At 46.4% G+C, this 25,753-nt stretch overlaps 2 protein-coding genes across 2 annotated transcripts; one reads left to right on the forward strand and one right to left on the reverse strand.

Moving 5' to 3' along the window:
• Window positions 1–19,863: 19,863 nt before the first annotated feature.
• LOC138363949 (cuticle protein 16.5-like) lies at window positions 19,864–20,337 on the reverse strand. The gene has a single exon (XM_069323402.1). It carries the CDS (start codon window positions 20,335–20,337, stop codon window positions 19,864–19,866), a length of 474 nt encoding a protein of 157 aa, XP_069179503.1.
• Window positions 20,338–21,724: 1,387 nt separating this feature from the next.
• On the forward strand, window positions 21,725–25,753 carry LOC123772954 (proteoglycan 4-like). The gene has a single exon (XM_045766389.2). It carries the CDS (start codon window positions 21,725–21,727, stop codon window positions 25,751–25,753), a length of 4,029 nt encoding a protein of 1,342 aa, XP_045622345.1.

A 25,753-nucleotide genomic window follows, 5' to 3' on the forward strand; every position in this document is an offset into this window, starting at 1 on the left:
AGTTGAGAGGCGGGACCAAAGAGCCAGAGCTCAACCCCCGCAAGCACAACTAGGTGAGTACTAGCTCTGTCATAGATGTTTAGTATGTACCTGTGTCTGCTCACCTATTTGTGCCTGCAGGATTGAGTATTAACTCTTGGACCCCGCCTTAATCTATCCAATGACTTCAGACCTGCTTCCCTATCATAATTATTTTCAAAAATTATGGATAAAGTTTGCTTCTGGAACTTTCTCATTCAATTCCCCTCATTCTAAGATGCCTCCATGCCTACCTTGAGGTGCTTCCGGGGCTTAGCGTCCCCGCGGCCCGGTCCTCGACCAGGCCTCCAGGAAGCAGCCCGTGACAGCTGACTAACACCCAGGTACCTATTTTACTGCTAGGTAACAGGGGCATAGGGTGAAAGAAAATCTACCCATGTCTTTCCGCCTACGCCGGGGATCGAACCCGGACCCTTAGGAATACGAATCCCGAGCGCTGTCCACTCAGCCGTCAGGCCCCTGAGTGTGTGTACGCAACAGGTGTTCTGATATCATCATGATGAATATGTTGCAGATGCTTGTGTGTCGCGCGGCCTTCCTGTTGCTGGTGCTGTCGACGGCTAGTAACAGTCTGATTGCTCCAGGGAGCGGCGCCGCAGGCGGTGTGGTAGGGTATCTATGGATCATTCTTGCGGTAAGTCACTTTTTTGGGGGCAGGGATATTCCTGTGCGGGCCCTAAGCCTCTGGCTGGCCCACTGGGCGGGCCCTAAGCCTCTGGCTGGCCCACTGGGCGGGCCCTAAGCCTCTGGCTGGCCCACTGTGCGGGCCCTAGGCCTCTGGCTGGCCCACTGGGCGGGCCCTAAGCCTCTGGCTGGCCCACTGGGCGGGCCCTAAGCCTCTGGCTGGCCCACTGTGCGGGCCCTAAGCCTCTGGCTGGCCCACTGTGCGGGCCCTAAGCCTCTGGCTGGCCCACTGGGCGGGCCCTAAGCCTCTGGCTGGCCCACTGGGCGGGCCCTAAGCCTCTGGCTGGCCCACTGGGCGGGCCCTAAGCCTCTGGCTGGCCCACTGGGCGGGCCCTAAGCCTCTGGCTGGCCCACTGGGCGGGCCCTAAGCCTCTGGGCCCCTGGCTGGCCCACTGGGCGGGCCCTAAGCCCCTGGCTGGCCCACTAAGTGTTGCTTGTTTCTGTTTTACTTGGGCGGAGTATGAGTATTTATGACTCGTATGGTCGCTTCAGTAAGATTTTGTCATATGTGTTTAACAACTTCTTCTGCTCTGTTGAATCTAAGTTGAAATCTTAATGGGTTTGTAACTGTGCAATGTGTTAGATAATGTTCCAGTGGTCTGTTGTGGCTGTAACTGTGCACTGTGTTAGATAATGTTCCAGTGGTCTGTTGGGCAATTCTCCACAGTACAGACATTTTGATAAGTCACTATACGCGCCCTGAATGGATGTATTTTGGTTTGAAGACTTGGTACTGGTAACTAATGGCCATTCAGCACTAGAAGCTAATTTCCTTAACTACCATATACGACTTAATGGCCCCATAAGACAACCAGAGACACAGATTTCTAATAATCACGATCAAACTTTATAGACTTTACAAAAGGACCCGTATATGTGCCGTGACATATAGTAATATATATTATATCTTTACAGGGAACCGCAGCAATAACCATCTTCAAGAAAGACTACCGCGAACAGTTGGAGAGAGAAAGAGTTTTCAGAACGAGTCTTCCAGCGATGTTTCTCTCCCCTCCGCCAGCATATGGCGTCGGGGCGGCGCCTGAAGAACCCGCCATTCACCGCCGGACTCAGCGATCTATCAAAACGGGACTCGAAGAGCAGATGAATGAAGCCCAAAAGCTGCTACTGTCAGCCGTCGCTCGCCTCGACACTGACGGGTGTATACTCAAGCTCATGTGTCATCTGGATAATAAGCAATCACATAGTCTCTCTCTGGAAGAAAATGTCCTCTTCCAACTGCTTTCCAGCAATCCGGAGATGATGTCTTCCTACAACGACTCCTTCCTGGAAGCCTCAAAGATCGGTCAGGCAGGCGAACCCACCTGCCAGGAACTGTTCCCCAATTGCTTCCTTCGGGAATATGATCTATATAGCCTCCTGGAGCAGGCGTGGACCTGCACTCTCCCACTTGGAGTCTCTTGAAGTCCTACCTCTCTAAAGAATTTTGCTGGAAACAGAAATATTAAATCCCATTCCAAAGTAGTTTCAGAATCTGCCCGAAACTCTGGGTGTTAACGGCTTTGCAAAAATTTTAAAATATCACATATGTAATCTCCCCAACCCATTGTACCTTCTTGTAAATAAAATTATTATAGTTTTTAAATATTAGTTTAGGGAAAGGAACCAAATACATCAATTTCGAGTAAGTACACTTATATGATTCACCTGGAGACCAATTCATAGCAATGTCGTATTTGTAGATATGCATACATACATGTATGTATATGTAATATACATACATGTATACATGTGACTGTGCCAGGAGGAAAATCATTCCTTCTGAAGATGTATTAATATACGAAAGTACTTCAGGAAATTCCTGTTTCAATTCTTCCTCCGTGGTCTGACTGTCACATTTTTCTCAATTGTTAGTTTTCATGATTTACACACATGTACACATGTATATGTAATATATACATGTATATATTACATATACATGTACACATGTATATGTAATATATACACGTATATATTACATATACATACCTGTGTCACAGGTATGTATCACATATATACATACCTGTGTCACAGGGATGTGTTTCCCATACCTGTGTCACAGGCCTCGTTAAGAGCCCATTGTGTAGTTAAGTCGTTACTTGTTAACTAACATAGTTGATAAACCCCCTTAACTAGTGTGTTTAGTCATACCAAACTAATTAGTAGCAGTAATAGGCATGATTAGTAGTACTAATTACAGTGAAAAGCTCTTTATATCCATCGCCCATCACAACAAATGGAAGAAATGAAAGATTCCGTTGCAGTGACACTATTTTAACAGTGATTTTCACTATCAAGAACCATAGACGAACGTGATATAAACAAACTCTAGTACTTTGCTTTGAATATCCTCATACCATACGTCAAAATTGCGACGTTCTATTAGGAGGAAGGGTTCGTCTTTCCAAAGCGTTGAGGCGTAGCTACGTATTTATCATTAATGTATATCACCGCTACTTTTATAACAAGTTAAAATTCCAAAGGGAATTTATGTAGCTAAATGGAGTTATTATGCCCCACTAAAATGTTTGAGTCAGTGTCGATAATAACATAGAAAATGGAAATAAAACATAATCAAAGAAAATGTTTTCAGGTGTAACTAAAGTAGATTAATGGGAGACTGAAGCGTCACCTCAGATAGTGATAAACTTGTATCATACACTATTTAAGGCTTTTAATTCGTTTAGGGAATATCACACAGCTTGAGGAGCTTTATTATTTTCAATATTTTTTAAATTACATTTAATTTAATCATATTTTTTGTAATACAAAGATGAGAACATTAGGAAGTACGGACATCTTCACACACAGGAATCAGTAGTAGAAATGAGTTCGTTCCCAATCGAGAATTGAGATTCAAGGTTCGAATCCCGGGCGGGGGACAGAAGTGGTTGGGCAAGTGTCCTATCATCACCTACTGCCCTTGTTTGCCTAAGGGGTAAACAGGTACAAGGGAGTTAGTCAACTGTTGTGGGAGTTGCATCGTGGGGAAGAGTTAGTAGTTAGTTCAACTGTAGGAGGAACCTTGATAGAGTCCTTACGTGTGTGTGTGTGTGTGTGTGTGTGTGTGTGTGTGTGTGTGTGTGTGTGTGTGTGTGTGTGTGTGTGTGTGTATATGTGTGTGTGTGTGTGTGTGTGTGTGTGTGTGTGTGTGTGTGTGTGTGTGTGTGTGTGTGTGTGTGTGTGTGTGTGTGTATGTGTGTGTGTGTGTGTGTGTGTGTGTGTGTGTGTGTGTGTGTGAGTGTGTGTGTGTGTGTGTGTGTGTGTAATTACCTAAGTGTAGTTACAGGATGAGAGCTACGCTCGTGGTGTCCCGTCTTCCCAGCACTCTTTGTCATATAACACTTTGAAACTACTGACGGTATTGGCCTCCACCACCTTGTGTGTGTGTGTGTGTGCGTGTGTGTGTGTGTGTGTGTGTGTGTGTGTGTGTGTGTGTGTGTGTGTGTGTGTGTGTGTGTGTGTGTGTGTGTAATTACCTAAGTGTAGTTACAGGATGAGAGCTACGCTCGTGGTGTCCCGTCTTCCCAGCACTCTTTGTCATATAACACTTTGAAACTACTGACGGTATTGGCCTCCACCACCTTGTGTGTGTGTGCGTGTGCGTGTGTGTGTGTGTGTGTGTGTGTGTGTGTGTGTGTGTGTGTGTGTGTGTGTGTGTGTGTGCGTGCGTGTGTGTGTGTGTGTACTCACCTAATTGTACTCACCTAATTGTGCTTGCGGGGGTTGAGCTCTGGCTCTTTGGTCCCGCCTCTCAACCGTCAATCAACTGGTGTACAGATTCCTGAGCCTATTGGGCTCTATCATATCTACATTTGAAACTGTGTATGGAGTCAGCCTCCACCACATCACTTCCTAATGCATTCCATTTACTAACTACTGACACTGAAAAAGTTCTTTCTAACGTCTCTGTGGCTCATTTGGGTACTCAGCTTCCACCTGTGTCCCCTTGTTCGCGTCCCACCAGTGTTGAATAGTTCATCCTTGTTTACCCGGTCGATTCCCCTGAGGATTTTGTAGGTTGTGATCATGTCCCCCCTTACTCTTCTGTCTTCCAGTGTCGTAAGGTGCATTTCCCGCAGCCTTTCCTCATAACTCATGCCTCTTAGTTCTGGGACTAGTCTAGTAGCATACCTTTGGACTTTTTCCAGCTTCGTCTTGTGCTTGACAAGGTACGGGCTCCATGCTGGGGCCGCATACTCCAGGATTGGTCTTACATATGTGGTGTACAAGATTCTGAATGATTCCTTACACAGGTTCCTGAACGCCGTTCTGATGTTAGCCAGCCTCGCATATGCCGCAGACGTTATTCTCTTTATGTGGGCTTCAGGAGACAGGTTTGGTGTGATATCAACTCCTAGATCTTTCTCTCTGTCTGTTTCATTAAGTACTTCATCTCCTATTCTGTATCCTGTGCCTGGCCTCCTGTTTCCACTGCCTAGTTTCATTACTTTGCATTTACTCGGGTTGAACTTCAACAGCCATTTGTTGGACCATTCACTCAGTCTGTCCAGGTCATCTTGTAGCCTCCTACTATCAACCTCTGTTTCAATCCTCCTCATAATTTTTGCATCGTCGGCAAACATTGAGAGGAACGAATCTATACCCTCTGGGAGATCATTTACATATACCAGAAACAGTATAGGTCCAAGGACTGACCCCTGCGGGACTCCACTTGTGACGTCTCGCCAATCTGAGACCTCACCCCTCATACAGACTCGTTGTCTCCTGTTGCTTAGGTACTCCTCTATCCACCGGAGTACCTTCCCTCTCACTCCAGCCTGCATCTCCAACTTTCGCACTAGCCTCTTGTGTGGCACTGTATCAAAGGCTTTCTGACAATCCAAAAATATGCAGTCTGCCCACCTTTCTCTTTCTTGCCTTATTTTTGTTGCCTGGTCGTAGAATTCAAGTAACCCTGTGAGGCAGGACCTGCCATCCCTAAACCCATGTTGATGCTGTGTTACAAAGTTCCTTCGCTCCAGATGCTCCACTAGTTTTTTTCGCACAATCTTCTCCATCAGCTTGCATGGTATGCAGGTTAGGGACACTGGCCTGTAGTTCAGTGCCTCCTGTCTATCCCCTTTCTTGTATATCGGGACTACGTTAGCTGCTTTCCAAATATCTGGCAGTTCCCCTGTTGCCAGTGATTTGTTATACACTATGGAGAGTGGTAGGCACAGTTCTCTTGCTCCTTCCTTTAGAACCCAAGGGGAGATTCCATCTGGGCCTATAGCCTTCGTCACGTCCAACTCTGTGTGTGTGTGTGTGTGTGTGTGTGTGTGTGTGTGTGTGTGTGTGTGTGTGTGTGTGTGTGTGTGTGTGTGTGTGTGTGGTAATCACTATTGCACACACACACACACTTTATGAGGTCTGGTAGCTGAGCAAACAGGGCACAGGACTCATAATTCTGTGGCCCGGGTTCGATTTCCAGAAACAAATGGCAAAGTTTCTTTGCCATTTTCTTTTAAAAAAAAAAGCGAAGATTTTACGATGTTTCTCGTTTCCTGGGGCCAGATTCACGAAGCAGTTACGCAAGCACTTACGAACCTGTCCATCTTTTCTCAATCTTTGGCGGCTTTGTTTACAATTATTAAACAGTTAATGAGCTCCGAAGCACCAGGAGGCTGTTTATAACAATAACAACAGTTGATTGGCAAGTTTTCATGCTTGTAAACTGTTTAATAAATGTAACCAAAGCCGTCAAAGATTGAGGAAAAGATGTACACGTTCGTAAGTACTTGTGTAACTGCTTCGTGAATCTGGCCCCAGGTTCGTAAGTGCTTGCGTAACTGCTTCTTGAATCTGGCCCCAGGTTCGTAAGTGCTTGCGTAACTGCTTCGTGAATCTGGCCCCAGGTGCGTAAGTGCTTCGTGAATCTGGCCCCAGGTTCGTAAGTGCTTGCGCAACTGCTTCGTGAATCTGGCCCCAGGTTCGTAAGTGCTTGCGTAACTGCTTCGTGAATCTGGCCCCAGGTTCGTAAGTGCTTGCGTAACTGCTTCGTGAATCTGGCCCCAGGTTCGTAAGTGCTTGCGTAACTGCTTCGTGAATCTGGCCCCAGGTTCGTAAGTGCTTGCGTAACTGCTTCGTGAATCTGGTCCCAGGTTCGTAAGTGCTTGCGTAACTACTTCGTGAATCTGGCCCCAGGTTCGTAAGTGCTTGCGTAACTGCTTCGTGAATCTGGCCCCAGGTTCGTAAGTGCTTGCGTAACTGCTTCGTGAATCTGGCCCCAGGTTCGTAAGTGCTTGCATAACTGCTTCGTGAATCTGGCCCCAGGTTCGTAAGTGCTTGCGTAACTGCTTCGTGAATCTGGCCCCAGGGTCGTAAGTGCTTGCGTAACTGCTTCGTGAATCTGGTGTAACCCGGTTCGGGTTCCTCTCTCTACTTCTCTACCTTCTACTCCCTCTACCCGTATTCTTACTTTTTATTCTCTACCAAGGGACTCCAAAACTTTTACCAAAGCCAACTCCACGCCACGTGGTCCTAAGACGATTGACCGACTTAGGATTCTACACCCAGTATGACGTGACCTAGGCTCTGATCAAAACCCTAGTCGCCTCTACGCTGCCACCACCAGACCAGTAACACAAGAGCAATGATCGAGGTCTGGATCGATCACGCTAATTAATCAACCTAGGGGCTTGATCCCCACTATATACGATGACCTTGAGTGTGGAATAAATTACACGGTAATGATAATTCCGATTCGATGTTAGAATCGGCGCCCAATACAACTTTACCTCGTGTGGACCACGTGACCAGGACAAGTTTACACATAAAACACATGGAAATAATGAAATGCAAAATATTAACAAATTTAATTTATTAAAAGAAAACTAAAACAAAATCTAAATATGTTCACTCCCTATCACTTTAACACTCCCTACTTGACCTGAGTGGCAAATGAGAAGACTATCCCTATAATTAACAATAGCAACTATACCTTGGGCGACCAGCTCTAGATGTTGGGCTGGTCTTGGGGAGAGGTAAGATGGTTGGCATCTTATCCCCGCTGCTCCCGTTTCCACACTGACTTGTCCTCGTCTGGCCTAGCCCAGACTAGAACATTGTATCCTTCCGCCTAGTCAAAGTTTTACCAAGTTACTAGCCAGGTTTAAGTTATAACAATTAACCTCTGTTGTACTTAATTGATCCAGACTGGTTGAATTATTTTACTGAATTAAATTACAAACATCTAACGGCAGAGCTGTTCCCGATCACAAAAATGGTTATTAAAACTTTGAGAAATAGTAGACCTGTCAACCCCTGATGACCTATGACCGCCGGTCACTCCGCTTTACAAGTTAGATCTGATTCGTGACGTCACTGATGGTGACTTAAACTCAATAATTAGAATACTCTTGATATTGTACCCAGTACTATTATACAATACAATTTTAATGCAAAATGAATAAAGGCTAATTTTCTCTAAATTACTGAATACTATAGGATGGTTCATTATACGCAGCTATGAACAAAGCGTCGGTTATTTCCACCGCGAATTCCCCTGGGGGTCAGGTCACCATGCGGGCTCAGCTTCCCATTCTCTTTTGTCGATAAACCACTCTGGATAATTCTTACAACAGCCTAGTTTGTTACACTGGCCCCAGGTTCGTAAGTGCTTGCGTAACTGCTTCGTGAATCTGGCCCCAGGTTCGTAAGTGCTTGCGTAACTGCTTCGTGAATCTGGCCCCAGGTTCGTAAGTGCTTGCGTAACTACTTCGTGAATCTGGCCCCAGGTTCGTAAGTGCTTGCGTAACTACTTCGTGAATCTGGCCCCAGGTTCGTAAGTGCTTGCGTAACTGCTTCGTGAATCTGGCCCCAGGTTCGTAAGTGCTTGCGTAACTGCTTCGTGAATCTGGCCCCAGGTTCGTAAGTGCCTGCGTAACTGCTTCGTGAATCTGGCCCCAGGTTCGTAAGTGCTTGCGTAACTGCTTCGTGAATCTGGCCCCAGGTTCGTAAGTGTTTGCGTAACTGCTTCGTGAATCTGGCCCCAGGTTCGTAAGTGTTTGCGTAACTACTTCGTGAATCTGGCCCCAGGTTCGTAAGTGCTTGCGTAACTGCTTCGTGAATCTGGCCCCAGGTGCGTAAGTGCTTGCGTAACTGCTTCGTGAATCTGGCCCCAGGTGCGTAAGTGCTTGCGTAACTGCTTCGTGAATCTGGCCCCAGGTTCGTAAGTGTTTGCGTAACTGCTTCGTGAATCTGGCCCCAGGTTCGTAAGTGCTTGCGTAACTGCTTCGTGAATCTGGCCCCAGGTGCGTAAGTGCTTGCGTAACTGCTTCGTGAATCTGGCCCCAGGTTCGTAAGTGTTTGCGTAACTGCTTCGTGAATCTGGCCCCAGGTTCGTAAGTGCTTGCGTAACTGCTTCGTGAATCTGGCCCCAGGTTCGTAAGTGCTTGCGTAACTGCTTCGTGAATCTGGCCCCAGGTGCGTAAGTGCTTGCGTAACTGCTTCGTGAATCTGGCCCCAGGTTCGTAAGTGCTTGCGTAACTACTTCGTGAATCTGGCCCCTGAATCATGGTAAACAAGTGGTGGGTTTTCTAAGCCTTCATCTTGCTAAAGTGTTCTTGACCGGTTCCTGGTCGGTCGACCGACCAGGAGCCGGTCGACCGAGCGGACAGCACGCTGGACTTGTGATCCTGTGGTCCTGGGTTCGATCCCAGGCGCCGGCGAGAAACAATGGGCAGAGTTTCTTTCACTCTATGCCCCTGTTACTTAGCAGTAAAATAGGTACCTGGGTGTTAGTCAGCTGTCACGGGCTGCTTCCTTGGGGGTGGAGGCCTGGTCGACGACCAGGCCTCGGGGACACTAAAGCCCCGAAATCATCTCAAGATAACCTCAAGATTGTGAACGATGTGTGATGTCACCCTCACTCCAAATGGAACACAGACTTCGTGGCACTTTCAATTTAGAAACTTCGTCGTTGTATAATCCTGACGTCGCTGTATTATCCAGGCGTTATTGTATATTATCCTGACGTCGAATGGTCTATGATTCAGTGTATTACATGGGATTACGCGCAGAAATCACCCAATTCGTAGCTCAGTCGATTAAGGCAGCGTCTGGGATGCTCTCGGACGTAGGTTCGAATCCTCGTCACGGCCCATGGGATTACACGCAGAAATCACCCAATTTGTAGCTCAGTCGATTAAGGCATCATCTGGGATGCTCTCGGACGTAGGTTCGAATCCTCGTCACGGCCCATGGGATTACGCGCAGAAATCACCCAATTTGTAGCTCAGTCGATTAAGGCATCATCTGGGATGCTCTCGGACGTAGGTTCGAATCCTCGTCACGGCCCTTGTGGATTTATTGCATGGGAGTTTGGACGGAGTTGAGGACGCTGACGTTGCGTCCTCCTGCTTTCCTGAAGCGGAAGGGAGAGCGGCTTGACAGCTTTCCCTGCTTCTTGGTGCTGTGGGTCACCCACTTGTACACATGAACCCCCAGTCTGGCTCCTCGACGCCTCGGGGCCAGCTCTCACACCTCCGTAAGAAGCGCCCGGAGTAACTTATAGGAGGTCTTCCCTCCGGTACAGCACTCTTGCTCCCCGTCCAGCCGGCTTCGACGCTGAGGTCCTCGTCTGAAACATCTCCCAGTGCTCAGTTCTTGTGTGTGGATCATAAGATTCCGTCCGCTAGTGCCCAGGTCCTGTGTGCATCTCCCAAGTTCCCGTTTTCCGGTATTCCGTCTTCCAGTATTCCGTCTTCCAGTATTCCGTCTTCCGGTATTCCATCTTCCGGTATTCCGTCTTCCGGTATTCCGTCTTCCGGTATTCCGTCTTCCGGTATTCCGTCTTCCGGTATTCCGTCTTCCGGTATTCCGTCTTCCAGTATTCTGTCTTCTGGTATTCCGTCTTCCAGTATTTCGTCTTCCGGTATTCCGTCTTCCGGCATTCCGTCTTCCGGCATTCCGTCTTCCGGCATTCCGTCTTCCAGTATTCCGTCTTCTGGTATTCCGTCTTCCGGTATTCCGTCTTCCAGTATTCCGTCTTCCGGTATTCCGTCTTCCAGTATTCCGTCTTCCAGTATTCCGTCTTCCAGTATTCCGTCTTCCGGTATTCCGTCTTCCGGTATACCGTCTTCCAGTATTCCGTCTTCCGGTATTCCGTCTTCCGGTATTCCGTCGTCCAATATTCCGTCTTCCAGTATTCCGTCTTCCAGTATTCCGTCTTCCAGTATTCCGTCTGCCAGTATTCCGTCTTCCAGTATTCCGTCTTCCAGGATTCCGTCTTCCAGTAGACCGCTCTTCTGACCTGTCACACACGGTAAGGGAAGGGTTCACTCGGCCTGCCTGGAATGTGTCAAAGTACCTTGGGCCATTAACCCTTCAGTGCAAAGTGATTTTGTAATATGTTCTGATTGCTAAATGGGATGTTTACCAGTTCATATCTTTTTGTAATATTGTCTCCTGCAGTTGCATATCTTTGTTGAGGTGAGGATAGATTAGTTGTGTTGACATGTCAGTGTTGAGGCGAGGATAGACCAGGTGTGTTGACTAGTGTTAGTGTTATAGTGAGGATAAGTCAGGTGTATTAATGTTTCTCTCTCCCCGTCTGTACATAGGAAGCGAGGTCAAGCTCATGGGCCCCGCCTTTTAGTTAATGGTATCGTGTCCCCCAAGGTGCTATTTGTCATTAATGCGTTCGTTGTACTAGCCAGTCAGAGCATAGTGTTATGCCATTAAGGTATTAGCCTCAACCAGCGAGTCTGTTCCTGTCAGGGGATAATACAGTCAAGGATACTCATTCCAAATGTCAGCGGGACAGGAAGCCTGCACGTGATCATTGTCAAGGTCCACTTAATCCCACTAATTACCCTACCCAGGAAACAATTCACATTACCCATCGCCAAGGTGTGTGTGTGTGTGTGTGTGTGTGTGTGTGTGTGTGTGTGTGTGTGTGTGTGTGTGTGTATGTGTGTGTGTGTGTGTGTGTGTGTGTGTGTGTGTGTGTGTGTGTGTGTGTGTGTGTGTGTACTCACCTAGTTGTGCTTGCGGGGGTTGAGCTCTGGCTCTTTGGTCCCGCCTCTCAACCGTCAATCAACTGGTGTACAGGTTCCTGAGCCTATTGGGCTCTGTCATATCTACAATATGATAGTGTATGTGTGTGTGTGTGTGTGTGTGTGTGTGTGTGTGTGTGTGTGTGTGTGTGTGTGTGTGTGTGTGTGTGTGTGCGCGCGCGCGTGCATGCCCTGGGATGCCTGCAATTGCCTAATATAGTTACAGGAGAAGTATGTTAATAACCAACTACTTTACAAGCAGCGCAACATTCAGTGTTGAAACCACTGATAGTATTGGCTCACATCACACTCTTGTGCATATATTCCATCTCTACCACAATCTCTTCCCTGGTTCTAGGTACGGTGAGTTGGAAGAACATCTCATCAATATTTTCCAGTTCCCTCGATATCTTACACGTGGTGATCATATCTCAACTTTGTCCAATTTTTTGTATATTTTCAGAAATTCCAAATCAATATTCATCTATCATATCTTTTAAGTTCTGGTGTTATTAGGTACAATGTCCTTGAGGTCATTAAAGGTTAGAGATGAGGTGATTCAATTTCTTAGGTTGTGTTATCATGCTGCTATCTCGTACTTTACTGGGACGGGTGGAAAGGAATGGTGCCCAACCACTTGTGGACGGTCTCGGGGGATTGAACGCCGACCTGCATGAAGCGAGACCGTCGCTCTACCGTCCAACCCAAGTGGTTGGGCAGGGTACCTCTCAGAGCCATTCTTATTGTTACTGCTTGTAATCCAGTTGGTAGAATAACGGACTAGGGTTCTGTGGTCAGTTTTCGAGTGATATAATATATATATATATATGGTAAGATATACCAGATATCAGATTACATACCAGATATGTACCTGTATAATCTTGCATAATAAAGTATACACCATAAAAAGGGGGGGGGGGGTAGAAGCGAACACACTTACGTATTCAGAGTTAAATGGCAAGTTTTTCCCTGAATGCTCTGTGTTCTCTTCTCTGAGGCTGTGGGTTATCTTGAGGTTATCTTGAGATGATTTCGGGGCTTTTTAGTGTCCCCGCGGCCCCGTCCTCGACCAGGCCTCCACCCCCAGGAAGCACCCCGTGACAGCTGACTAACACCCAGGTACCTATTTTACTGCTAGGTAACAGGGGCATAGGGTGAAAGAAACTCTGCCCATTGTTTCTCCCCGGCGGCTGGGATCGAACCCGGGACCACAGGATCACAAGTCCAGCGTGCTGTCCGCTCGGCCGCCCGGCTCTTATAATTGCACCAGAGGTAATACCCCCCTCTATATATATATATATATATATATATATATATATATATATATATATATATATATATATATATATATATATATATATATATATATATATATAGAAGCACTAGATTTCACACTTACCCCCACCATCATCTCGACCTTGGAAGATAACGGCTCTTAAACCTTGTTTCAGATGCGTGTGGGCGTGGGCGTGGGCGTGGTGGTGTTGGGCGTGCTAGCGACCACTGAGTGCTTAGTGGCCCCTGGTAGCGGAGTGGCTGGCGGCTTCGTGGGTTATATGTGGATTATTTCTACGGTAAGACTTGTCTAAGGTCATACACCTTTCGCTTTTATGGATGTCAAATGCTTCATCTAAGGTCATACACCTTTCGCTTTCATGGATTTCAAATGCTTCATCTAAGGTCATACACCTTTCTCTTTCATGGATGTCAAATGCCTCATCTAAGGTCATACACCTTTCACTTTCATGTCAAATGTCTCATCTAAGGTCATACACCTTTTACTTTCATGGATGTCAAATGCTTCATCTAAGGTCATACACCTTTCCCTTTCATGTCAAATGCTTCATCTAAGGTCATACACCTTTCCCTTTCATGTCAAATGCCTCATCTAAGGTCATACACCTTTCCCTTTCATGTCAAATGCCTCATCTAAGGTCATACACCTTTCACTTTCATGTCAAATGCTTCATCTAAGGCCATACACCTTTCATGGATGTTTCTGCTGTATATACCATCTACCTGTGAATGGAAAAGGAGAAATATTATAAATTTAGTGATTTGTTCACATCTGTAGACATTATTTTAAACATTATAGTTTCATCAAAGTTTGCGGGCAACTAAGTTGGCCGGGGGATTACAGGATCATTAGGCACTTTAGCTGCCCTTAATTGCAGCCCTCATACATTTGAATAAAATATTGCAGGCGTATTATTCCCTATTTTCATTTGCTAAGTAGTTAATAAAATAAAAAATAAATATTTTAACTTAACATCAGGCTTACTAGACACAAAGAAGCAGTGTGTATATATATATATTGTAATTGTTTATAACTCCTGTCCCACAATTAATACTACTACGTTATTTAAACATTCATTTGAATTTGAATTTGAATTTGAATACTAACCGCGCAGAGTCACAGGTCTCTGTTTACAAGTCGACTGAAAGCAGGAAGCTCGATTTCTATTTTTTAAACCCGAGCATATTACTGTGCTAGGCTGTATTAGTTTAGGCTAGACTGGATTTCACTCGGCTGGGTTGGGTTAGGTTAGGTTAAGTTAATTCAGTTAGGTAGCTTTCCATATCCGTTGGCGAATAGTCTTGTGTACTGTGTGTATCCCTTCCGTACCTTCCTTAAAGGGAGAGCCAGAAAGGAATTGATTAGGCATTAATAAAGAGTATTTACGGAAAAATAAATTAATATTGTACCCCCTGTTTTTGCTAACGACTCCGCTCCTCGACAATCTTTCACTTAAGTCAAACTCGAGCTGGTTAAACAGTTAATTCATTAAACAGTAACTACCCGCCAAACACACCGAAACTACGACGTTGGTACAACGTTCGAACAAGTGTTAACACCACCTAACCAGTTATAACAACCAATAAGTTGTAACAACGTTCTAATACGTCATAAACACGTTAAGCCAAGATGTAACAACTTCATTACAAGTTGTAACAAGCGGAAAATAAGGAGACAGTTTCGGTTTGTGTTTCCAGGGTATCAAGTGATTATGTAATTAAGCAAAGCTTTCAAAGTGCTTTATTGATGTAGTAATTGATTAGGTTAAAACCTGATTCACTTTTCTTTATTCAGTAACAAAATTGGTGGCAAGTTGTACGTTCTCACAATTTTTGACAAATTTGTTGCAAAACTTTATTGTTCTGCAGAACTTCAGTGTTCTATAGAACCCCCAGTGTTCTATAGAACCCCCAGTGTTCTATAGAACCCCCCAGTGTTCTATAGAACCCCCAGTGTTCTATAGAACCCCCCAGTGTTCAATAGAACCCCCCAGTCTTCTATAGAACCCCCCAGTGTTCTATAGAACCCCCAGTGTTCTATAGAACCCCCCAGTGTTCTATAGAACCCCCAGTGTTCTATAGAACCCCCCAGTGTTCTATAGAACCCCCCAGTGTTCTATAGAACCCCCCAGTGTTCTATAGAACCCCCCAGTGTTCTATAGAACCCCCCAGTGTTCTATAGAACCCCCCAGTGTTCTATAGAACCCCCAGTGATCTATAGAACCCCCCAGTGATCTATAGAACCCCCCAGTGTTCTATAGAACCCCCCAGTGTTCTATAGAACCCCCCAGTGTTCTATAGAACCCCCCAGTGTTCTATAGAACCCCCCAGTGTTCTATAGAACCCCCAGTGATCTATAGAACCCCCCAGTGTTCTATAGAACCCCCAGTGATCTATAGAACCCCCCAGTGTTCTATAGAACCCCCCAGTGTTCTATAGAACCCCCCAGTGTTCTATAAAACCCCCCAGTGTTCTATAGAACCCCCAGTGTTCTATAGAACCCCCCAGTGTTCTATAGAACCCCCCAGTGTTCTATAGAACCCCCCAGTGTTCTATAGAACCCCCCAGTGTTCTATAGAACCCCCAGTGTTCTATAGAACCCCCCAGTGTTCTATAGAACCCCCAGTGATCTATAGAACCCCCCAGTGATCTATAGAACCCCCCAGTGTTCTATAAAACCCCCCAGTGATCTATAGAACCCCCCAGTGATCTATAGAACCCCCCAGTGATCTATAGAACCCCCCAGTGTTCTATAGAACCCCCCAGTGTTCTATAAAACCCCCCAGTGTTCTATAGAACCCCCAGTGTTCTATAGAACCCCCCAGTGATATATAGAACCAGGCCTCCACCCCCAGGAAGCAGCCCGTGACAGCTAACTAACACCCAGGTACCTATTTTACTGTTAGGTAACAGGGGACATCAGGGTGAAAGAAACTCTGCCCATTGTTTCTCGCCCGGGATCGAACCCGGGACCACAGGATCACAAGTCTAGTGTGCTGTCCGCTCGGCTCCCGAAACCATAAACAAGAAAAACTTGTCAGGGAAGCCTAATATTTATTTAAGCCTAATATTAATAGAAATATATTATATTGCATTTAAAATGAAATTTGCTCCAAAAATTTTCCAACCGTCAGCAAAATGTCAACAAACGCGGACCCAAAGACGAAACTATAGTTTTAACGAGGCTAAAACTGCAAATGGTAGTTTGAAACGCTGAATTAGTAGAAACAAATTATACTGCAGTTTAAATTTAATTTGTTTATGGATTTTGAGCTTTCAAAATATTAGAAGCCTAATTATTTCTGAATGAAACTAAGATATGTTCGTATACCGCCAATGTTCACTATACTGCTTCCAATATACACACTTTGTTACATAATAATGTCTTATATATTCGCTTATCTCTTTACAGGCTTCTGTGGGATTGGCAATCGCTAAAAAAATATATAATGATCAATTACAAGCAGAAAATTTAGCCAATTTTGAGTCTCAAGGATTGTTCTTGGCGCCCCCGCCCCCTACTGGCGCCTTAGGAAGAATCCAAGACCCGTTCTTACAACGCCGCCTTCAGCGATCCATCAAGATGGATCCGGAGGAGATGGATCAATTACAGACATTACTGGTGTCTGCTGGTTCCCATCTGGACCCCGGCGGCTGTGCCTTGAAGCTCCTATGTCTCCTGCACGACAAGCAGCCAAATGATCTCTCTCGCGAAGAAAATGCTTTTCTTGAATTGTTCTCAGACAGTCCTGAGATTATGCGCTCCTATTACACCTCTTTCCTAAAGGCGACTGTGGCTAACGACGCCAAGGAACATGCTACATGCGCTGAGGTGTTCCAAAGGTGCCCACTGCAGGAGGAAGAACTTGGCACCATTCTTCGGCAGACTTGGGGCTGTGTAAGCTCTTCTTTCTAACTGATCCTTGCATCATATTACAATATAATTAATATATAAAACTATCTTTGTTACTCTCTAAGACATTCTATTGTGTTTAAATATTTGTATAGTAATACTGTCATATTTCCCATGTGTACAGTAAACAGTATACAAATTTTAAGCTTTGATTTGACCTAATTTAATTTCGGTGATGTTAATATAAATACATTTAACTATGTATGTTCTTACCTATGTATTCAAAACATGTAAGTCAATCATCGGTTAATCTAGAAGGTTCTAGCATTGGCAGTTTATACAGCTATACAACACCAGACTGTATAATTTATACAACTGTGTAAATGCTTCCACGTAATTCAAACACAAATTATCGACAAAAGAGCCTAAACAACTAATCCAAGATCAGTTTTAAAGTATACCTGCTAATTGGTCAGTCAGCCATCTTGTGCAGTGGTCATTAGACTTTGGCGTTTAGAAAGGTTACCCAAATAACTTTTAATTAAGAAAGAAAACTTAGACACGAGTTCGATCATAGAAAACGTTTCATGCACTGAGAAAACTCTTGACATTGAAGGGAGACTCCTCAATACCAGAAGGGTGGGACAGATATGCCTGACGTCTTTGGCTGCTTTCTCAAACACAAGTGATGAATGTCATATGTGACTGCTCTTTGTATGAACACATGTGACAGCTCTAAGTGCATATGTGATGATCCTAGTCAGTTCATATGTGACTTCTGCAGGGAAGTACATATGCGGTGATACTAGTAAGTCTATCCAACTGCTATAGACACATATGTGACTGCTCCAAATGAGTACATATATACCTTCTCGTAAGTAAGTACATACATAACTGCCCCAAATACACATAAGACTTACATTTAAAAACTTCAAAATGCCTGATTTACCTGATGGCCACTAATTTTAGTGGCCTCGACGAGGACAGGAAGCCGGTGGCTTGTCGAAGGTCCCCCCTATTTGCCTTGATTTTATCCGACTCTACCTTAAAATGGAGACGTTTTTGGCATTTACGGCTTCGGCGGGTAGGCGGTTCTATAGGTTAATAACACTGTGGGTTAAAAAGCATCTCTGTCATACATTGTGGCTTGTTGAGCTTGACACTGTTGCTCCTTATTTGTGTTACATCTGACCTTTTGGAGAGTCTGTCCGGGTCAGTATTCTCCATATCGTTCGATATTTTAGAGGTTTTTCGATGAGATCAGCCTTATCATGTCTGGTTTGTTATTGTTAGCCCTGTGGCTCTCAACCGTTCCTGATACGAGAGTTGACTTAGCTCTGGAATGATTTTTATTGTCCGGTATTGCACTTTCACCAGAACAGCTGTGTTCTCCTGAAGATGAAGTCTCCATGCTGGGATACAGTAACCCAAATGGGCCGCACCAGAGAATTATACAATTGAATCCCTATCTTCCTTTCCTTAACATATCATGTGTTGTGATGCGCAATTTATAGCAAGTTACTCAACACTTCATATGACGTGATGCGCAGTTTAAGGGTTAAAGTCAAAGATAAGCTTGATTATTCCAAGAGTTTGTTTATCTTTTCTAACAGCTGCCCCAACCTTTATCTTTGAGTAGTGGAGTTTGACTCTAGTGTAATGTTATTAATTTATGGTACAATTGTAACGTCAATTAACGTTACAATACATATAATGCTACAATTAATTCAACTCTATTAATGAAATATTATTAAAATTCTCTCATATTTTCTTATAGACTCTTGTTCTGATATAAATATATGATTTAATTTCCAAAATAAATCTGGATTTATTGGATAAATAAATAAAATGTTCTAGAGTGTTTTGCGTTATACATACCTCGTGTGTATGACAGCAGTATACATAGCTTATGTGTGTGACAGTATACATACCTCGTGTGTATGACAGCAGTATACATAGCTTATGTGTGTGTGACAGAATACATCTCGTGTGTATGACAGCAGTATACATAGCTTATGTGTGTGTGACAGAATACATCTCGTGTGTATGACAGCAGTATACATAGCTTATGTGTGTGTGACAGAATACATCTCGTGTGTATGACAGCAGTATACATAGCTTATGTGTGTGTGACAGTATACATACCTCGTGTGTATGACAGCAGTATACATAGCTTATGTGTGTGTGACAGTATGCATACCTCGTGTATATGTTATATTATGTATATTTATCGTCCTGAACATAATACACGTCTTTCCTGTCTAGCAATATACATACCTTATGTATCATTGGCATAATAAATGCTTTATGTATGTGTAACGTCATACATAATGTGTATGTGTCAGTATATTCATCATAAGTCATCATAAAACAATGTTAAAATGATGAAGTTAAAAGTTCATATCATCATTAAAAGAAACATTACATATATCTGAATAATGAAGTTTATAAATCAATTAAAAAATCTTGATACAGTTAAGTTTGATCATTATTGAAGAACACAATAACAAGCACACAATTAGGGGCCTGATGGCTGAGTGGACAGCGCTCGGTATTCGTAATCCTGAGGGTCTGGGTTCGATCCCCGGCGGAAACAAATGGGCAGAGTACCTTTCACCCCTGATACCCTTGTTCACCTAGCAGTAAATAGGTACCTGGGAGTTAGACAGCTGCTACGGGCTGCTTCCTGGGGGTGTATGTATGTGTGTGGGGGAGAGAGAAATCACTTGATTGACAGTTGAGAGGCGGGACCAAAGAGCCAGAGCTCAACCCCTGCTAGCACAACTAGGTGATTATACTTTGGTAATCACTAATCAATTAGGATTCATTGATTGTTTACTTACAAACTACGCCATTTTGGTCTTAAAACGACCTTACATGCAAGATTCATGTATGGGATCCACACCTGAAAGGTTACAACATGAGGAATACATTAAACATGGATATGTATACGTCCATTGAGCAAGCTAAACTCTCCTCAGGGTCTATCCTCTAACTGGTTAGAGAATCACCTGCACTTAGCTTCGACCTTGGATAAATGTCCTCAGGACCTGGATAGGTGATTTCGGGCCTTGGATAGGTGATTTCGGGTCTTGGATAGGTGATCTCGGGTCTTGGATAGGTGATTTCGGGTCTTGCATAGGTGATTTCGGGTCTTGGATAGGTGATCTCGGGTCTTGGATAGGTGATTTCGAGTCTTGGATAGGTGATTTCCGGTCTTGGATAGGCGATTTCGGGTCTTGGATAAGTGATCTCGGGTCTTGGATAGGTGATTTCGGGTCTTGGATAGGTGATCTCGGGTCTTGGATAGGTGATTTCGGGTCTTGGATAGGTGATCTCGAGCCTTGGATAGGTGATTTCGAGTCTTGGATAGGTGATTTCCGGTCTTGGATAGGCGATTTCGGGTCTTGGATAGGTAATCTCGGGTCTTGGATAGGTAACCTCATATCTTGGATTAGCACCCATGACGTCTCATGAATGTCTTCAGCGGTGGAAAAAAGGAACAAGCATCGACATAGCAGATTCAAACACACACACTCGACTCCCGTTTGTACCCTACGTCTTACAGACTGTGTAATGTTACAGAGAGCCACCTCCACTGTGCTACAGTCATCCACTGTATCTCCTATCCACCTCGTGCAGGCGAGGAGTCACAATAACGTGCCTAAAGTATGTTGACCAGACCACACACTAGAAGGTGAAGGGACGACGACGATTCGGTCCGTCCTGGACCATTCTCAAGTCGATTGAGAATGATCCAGGAAGGACCGAAACGTCGTCGTCCCTTCACTTTCTAGTCTGTGGTTTTCTGGAATAATTCTAGCAGTTCACAACGGCTTGAAATGCGACATTTTACATCATCAGTTTAGCAAATCTTTGAGAAACTCATTGCTACGTTAGAGGCACGGGGTATTGGATGGATTATCCTGGATTAGGGCTTAATTGTTTCCAAGACATTAGATAGTTAGCATAGACAGAGTTAATCCTGAGTAGGAAACCTTTGTGGAGTGCTCCAAGGCTCTCTCCTGACTCCTCTCTTGTTTAATATATATATATATTTATAAACGATTCATATTCAGGATTGAACAGCGATGTTTACAAATTTGCTAACGATACGAAAATTGAGAGGTAAATATATTTAGAGAAAGACACAAGATACCAAGAATATGATTTAGATAGGCTTCTAAGAAGTAGAAACATTGATAAATTGGAGTTTTAGACAAAAGAATATAGGGATTTGAGCCATGGCAATAATTATAGAGGTCCTAGATATCAGCAGGATAATGCTATAGAATTTATGTGTATGTCTCATACCATGTATACTGATGTCATGATGTTCTTGTCGAAATATGTATACTGATGAAATGTTTCTGTCCAAATATGTATACTGGTGTAATGTTTCTGTTCAAATATGTATACTGGTGTAATGTTTCTGTTCAAATATGTATACTGGTGTAATGTTTCTGTCCAAATATGTATACTGGTGTAATGTTTCTGTTCAAATATGTATACTGGTGTAATGTTTCTGTCCAAGTATGTATACTGATGTAATGTTTCTGTCCCATACCATGTATACTGATGCCTTATTATAACTACCTACACCATGTATACAACAGTCTTAATATGGCTGTCCATACCATGTATAAAGAGCTGTAACTCAATCAACTTATCAGAAAACGTTTCAAAGTTGCACCTTCTGCCAAGAACACATCGACAGAACACATAACATGAAGAGAACACCGCGACCTCTCGAGTCCAGGAAAGATATGTAGCAATAACACGGTGTTGGAGTTCACTATATTTAGCGGGCCGTCCACACTGTCTGAATACTTGTGCGCTCCGGAGGACCCGGATGGTCGTCTCAGTGTTTGGTTCAATTGAGTTTTCCTTTCACGTAGTCAACAGCGTCACAGGACTGCCGGCAACAGCGGCCCAAGACTTCCGCCAACAGCGGCCCAAGACTGCCGTCAACAGCGGCCCAAGACTGCCGGCAACAGCGGCCCAAGACTTCCGCCAACAGCGGCCCAAGACTTCCGTCAACAGCGGCCCAAGACTTCCGCCAACAGCGGCCCAAGACTTCCGTCAACAGCGGCCCAAGACTTCCGTCAACAGCGGCCCAAGACTGCCGTCAACAGCGGCCCAAGACTGCCGTCAACAGCGGCCCAAGACTTCTGCCAACAGCGGCCCAAGACTTCCGTCAACAGCGGCCCAAGACTTCCGCCAACAGCGTCTGAAGACTCCCACCAACAGCTCCCGAAGACTCCCACCAACAGCTCCCAAAGACTCCCACCAACAGCTCCCGAAGACTCCCACCAACAGCTCCCAAAGACACCCACCAACAGCTCCCAAAGACTCCCGCCAACAGCTCCCAAAGACTCCCACCAACAGCTCCCAAAGACTCCCACCAACAGCTCCCAAAGACACCCACCAACAGCTCCCGAAGACTCCCACCAACAGCTCCCAAAGACACCCACCAACAGCTCCCGAAGACTCCCACCAACAGCTCCCAAAGACACCCACCAACAGCTCCCAAAGACTCCCACCAACAGCTCCCAAAGACTCCCACCAACAGCTCCCAAAGACTCCCACCAACAGCTCCCAAATACTCCCACCAACAGCTCCCAAAGACTCCCACCAACAGCTCCCAAATACTCCCACCAACAGCTCCCAAATACTCCCACCAACAGCTCCCAAATACTCCCACCAACAGCTCCCAAAGACTCCCACCAACAGCTCCCAAAGACTCCCACCAACAGCTCCCAAAGACACCCACCAACAGCTCCCGAAGACTCCCACCAACAGCTCCCGAAGACTCCCACCAACAGCTCCCAAATACTCCCACCAACAGCTCCCAAAGACACCCACCAACAGCTCCCAAAGACTCCCACCAACAGCTCCCAAAGACTCCCACCAACAGCTCCCAAAGACTCCCACCAACAGCTCCCAAAGACTCCCACCAACAGCTCCCAAAGACACCAGCCAACAGCTCCCAAATACTCACTCCAACAGCTCCCAAAGACTCCCACCAACAGCTCCCAAAGACTCCCACCAACAGCTCCCAAAGACTCCCACCAACAGCTCCCAAAGACTCCCACCAACAGCTCCCAAAGACACCCACCAACAGCTCCCGAAGACTCCCACCAACAGCTCCCAAATACTCCCACCAACAGCTCCCGAAGACTCCCACCAACAGCTCCCAAATACTCCCTCCAACAGCTCCCAAAGACTCCCACCAACAGCTCCCAAAGACTCCCACCAACAGCTCCCAAAGACTCCCACCAACAGCTCCCAAAGACACCAGCCAACAGCTCCCAAATACTCACTCCAACAGCTCCCAAAGACTCCCACCAACAGCTCCCAAAGACTCCCACCAACAGCTCCCAAAGACTCCCACCAACAGCTCCCAAAGACTCCCACCAACAGCTCCCAAAGACACCCACCAACAGCTCCCGAAGACTCCCACCAACAGCTCCCAAATACTCCCACCAACAGCTCCCGAAGACTCCCACCAACAGCTCCCAAAGACACCCACCAACAGCTCCCGAAGACACCCACCAACAGCTCCCGAAGACTCCCACCAACAGCTCCCGAAGACTCCCACCAACAGCTCCCAAAGACACCCACCAACAGCTCCCGAAGACTCCCACCAACAGCTCCCAAAGACTACCACCAACAGCTCCCAAAGACTCCCACCAACAGCTCCCGAAGACTCCCACCAACAGCTCCCGAAGACTCCCACCAACAGCTCCCGAAGACACCCACCAACAGCTCCCGAAGACTCCCACCAACAGCTCCCGAAGACTCCCACCAACAGCTCCCAAAGACACCCACCAACAGCTCCCGAAGACTCCCACCAACAGCTCCCAAAGACTCCCACCAACAGCTCCCAAAGACTCACTCCAACAGCTCCCAAAGACACCCACCAACAGCTCCCAAAGACACCCTCCAACAGCTCCCAAAGACTCACTCCAACAGCTCCCAAAGACACCAGCCAACAGCTCCCAAAGACACCAGCCAACAGCTCCCAAAGACTCCCTCCAACAGCTCCCAAAGACTCCCACCAACAGCTCCCAAAGACTCCCACCAACAGCTCCCAAAGACTCCCACCAACAGCTCCCAAAGACTCCCACCAACAGCTCCCAAAGACTCCCGCCAACAGCTCCCAAAGACTCCCTCCAACAGCTCCCAAAGACTCCCTCCAACAGCTCCCAAAGACACCAGCCAACAGCTCCCAAAGACTCCCTCCAACAGCTCCCAAAGACTCCCACCAACAGCTCCCAAAGACTCCCACCAACAGCTCCCAAAGACTCCCACCAACAGCTCCCAAAGACTCCCACCAACAGCTCCCAAAGACTCCCTCCAACAGCTCCCAAAGACTCCCTCCAACAGCTCCCAAAGACTCCCTCCAACAGCTCCCAAAGACACCAGCCAACAGCTCCCAAAGACTCCCTCCAACAGCTCCCAAAGACTCCCACCAACAGCTCCCAAAGACTCCCACCAACAGCTCCCAAAGACTCCCACCAACAGCTCCCAAAGACTCCCACCAACAGCTCCCAAAGACTCCCTCCAACAGCTCCCAAAGACTCCCTCCAACAGCTCCCAAAGACTCCCTCCAACAGCTCCCAAAGACACCAGCCAACAGCTCCCAAAGACTCCCTCCAACAGCTCCCAAAGACTCCCACCAACAGCTCCCAAAGACTCCCACCAACAGCTCCCAAAGACTCCCACCAACAGCTCCCAAAGACTCCCACCAACAGCTCCCAAAGACTCCCGCCAACAGCTCCCAAAGACTCCCGCCAACAGCTCCCGAAGACTCCCTCCAACAGCTCCCAAAGACTCCCGCCAACAGCTCCCGAAGACTCCCACCAACAGCTCCCGAAGACTCCCACCAACAGCTCCCAAAGACTCCCGCCAACAGCTCCCGAAGACTCCCTCCAACAGCTCCCAAAGACTCCCGCCAACAGCTCCCGAAGACTCCCTCCAACAGCTCCCAAAGACTCCCACCAACAGCTCCCGAAGACTCCCTCCAACAGCTCCCAAAGACTCCCACCAACAGCTCCCAAAGACTCCCGCCAACAGCTCCCGAAGACTCCCTCCAACAGCTCCCAAAGACTCCCACCAACAGCTCCCAAAGACTCCCACCAACAGCTCCCAAAGACTCTGCCAACAGCTCCCGAAGACTCCCTCCAACAGCTCCCAAAGACTCCCACCAACAGCTCCCGAAGACTCCCGCCAACAGCTCCCAAAGACTCCCACCAACAGCTCCCGAAGACTCCCTCCAACAGCTCCCAAAGACTCCCACCAACAGCTCCCAAAGACTCCCACCAACAGCTCCCGAAGACTCCCTCCAACAGCTCCCAAAGACTCCCACCAACAGCTCCCAAAGACTCCCGCCAACAGCTCCCGAAGACTTTCTCCAACAGCTCCCAAAGACTCCCACCAACAGCTCCCAAAGACTCCCACCAACAGCTCCCAAAGACTCCCGCCAACAGCTCCCGAAGACTCCCTCCAACAGCTCCCAAAGACTCCCACCAACAGCTCCCGAAGACTCCCGCCAACAGCTCCCAAAGACTCCCACCAACAGCTCCCGAAGACTCCCGCCAACAGCTCCCAAAGACACCAGCCAACATTGCTAACTAAGATACCTTACATAGCTGTCCTCAGGTCTGTAAATACGAGACCTGGGGACACTGCCAAGGGTCCGGACGTATTTACAGACCTGAGGCGTCCTCAGGTCTGTAAATACGAGACCTGGGGACACTGCCAAGGGTCCGGACGTATTTACAGACCTGAGGGCCCTCAGGTCTGTAAATACGAGACCTGGGGACACTGCCAAGGGTCCGGACGTATTTGCAGACCTGAGGCGTCCTCAGGTCTGTAA

The sequence above is a fragment of the Procambarus clarkii genome, chromosome 12 (genome assembly GCF_040958095.1).
Source record: "Procambarus clarkii isolate CNS0578487 chromosome 12, FALCON_Pclarkii_2.0, whole genome shotgun sequence".
Classification (NCBI taxonomy): Eukaryota; Metazoa; Arthropoda; class Malacostraca; order Decapoda; family Cambaridae; genus Procambarus; species Procambarus clarkii.

Coding starts and splice junctions, on each gene's coding strand:
- LOC138363949 (XM_069323402.1), bottom strand. CDS start 20,337: ATGGGTGCTAATCCAAGATATGAGGTTACCTATCCAAGACCCGAGATT.
- LOC123772954 (XM_045766389.2), top strand. CDS start 21,725: ATGGTCGTCTCAGTGTTTGGTTCAATTGAGTTTTCCTTTCACGTAGTC.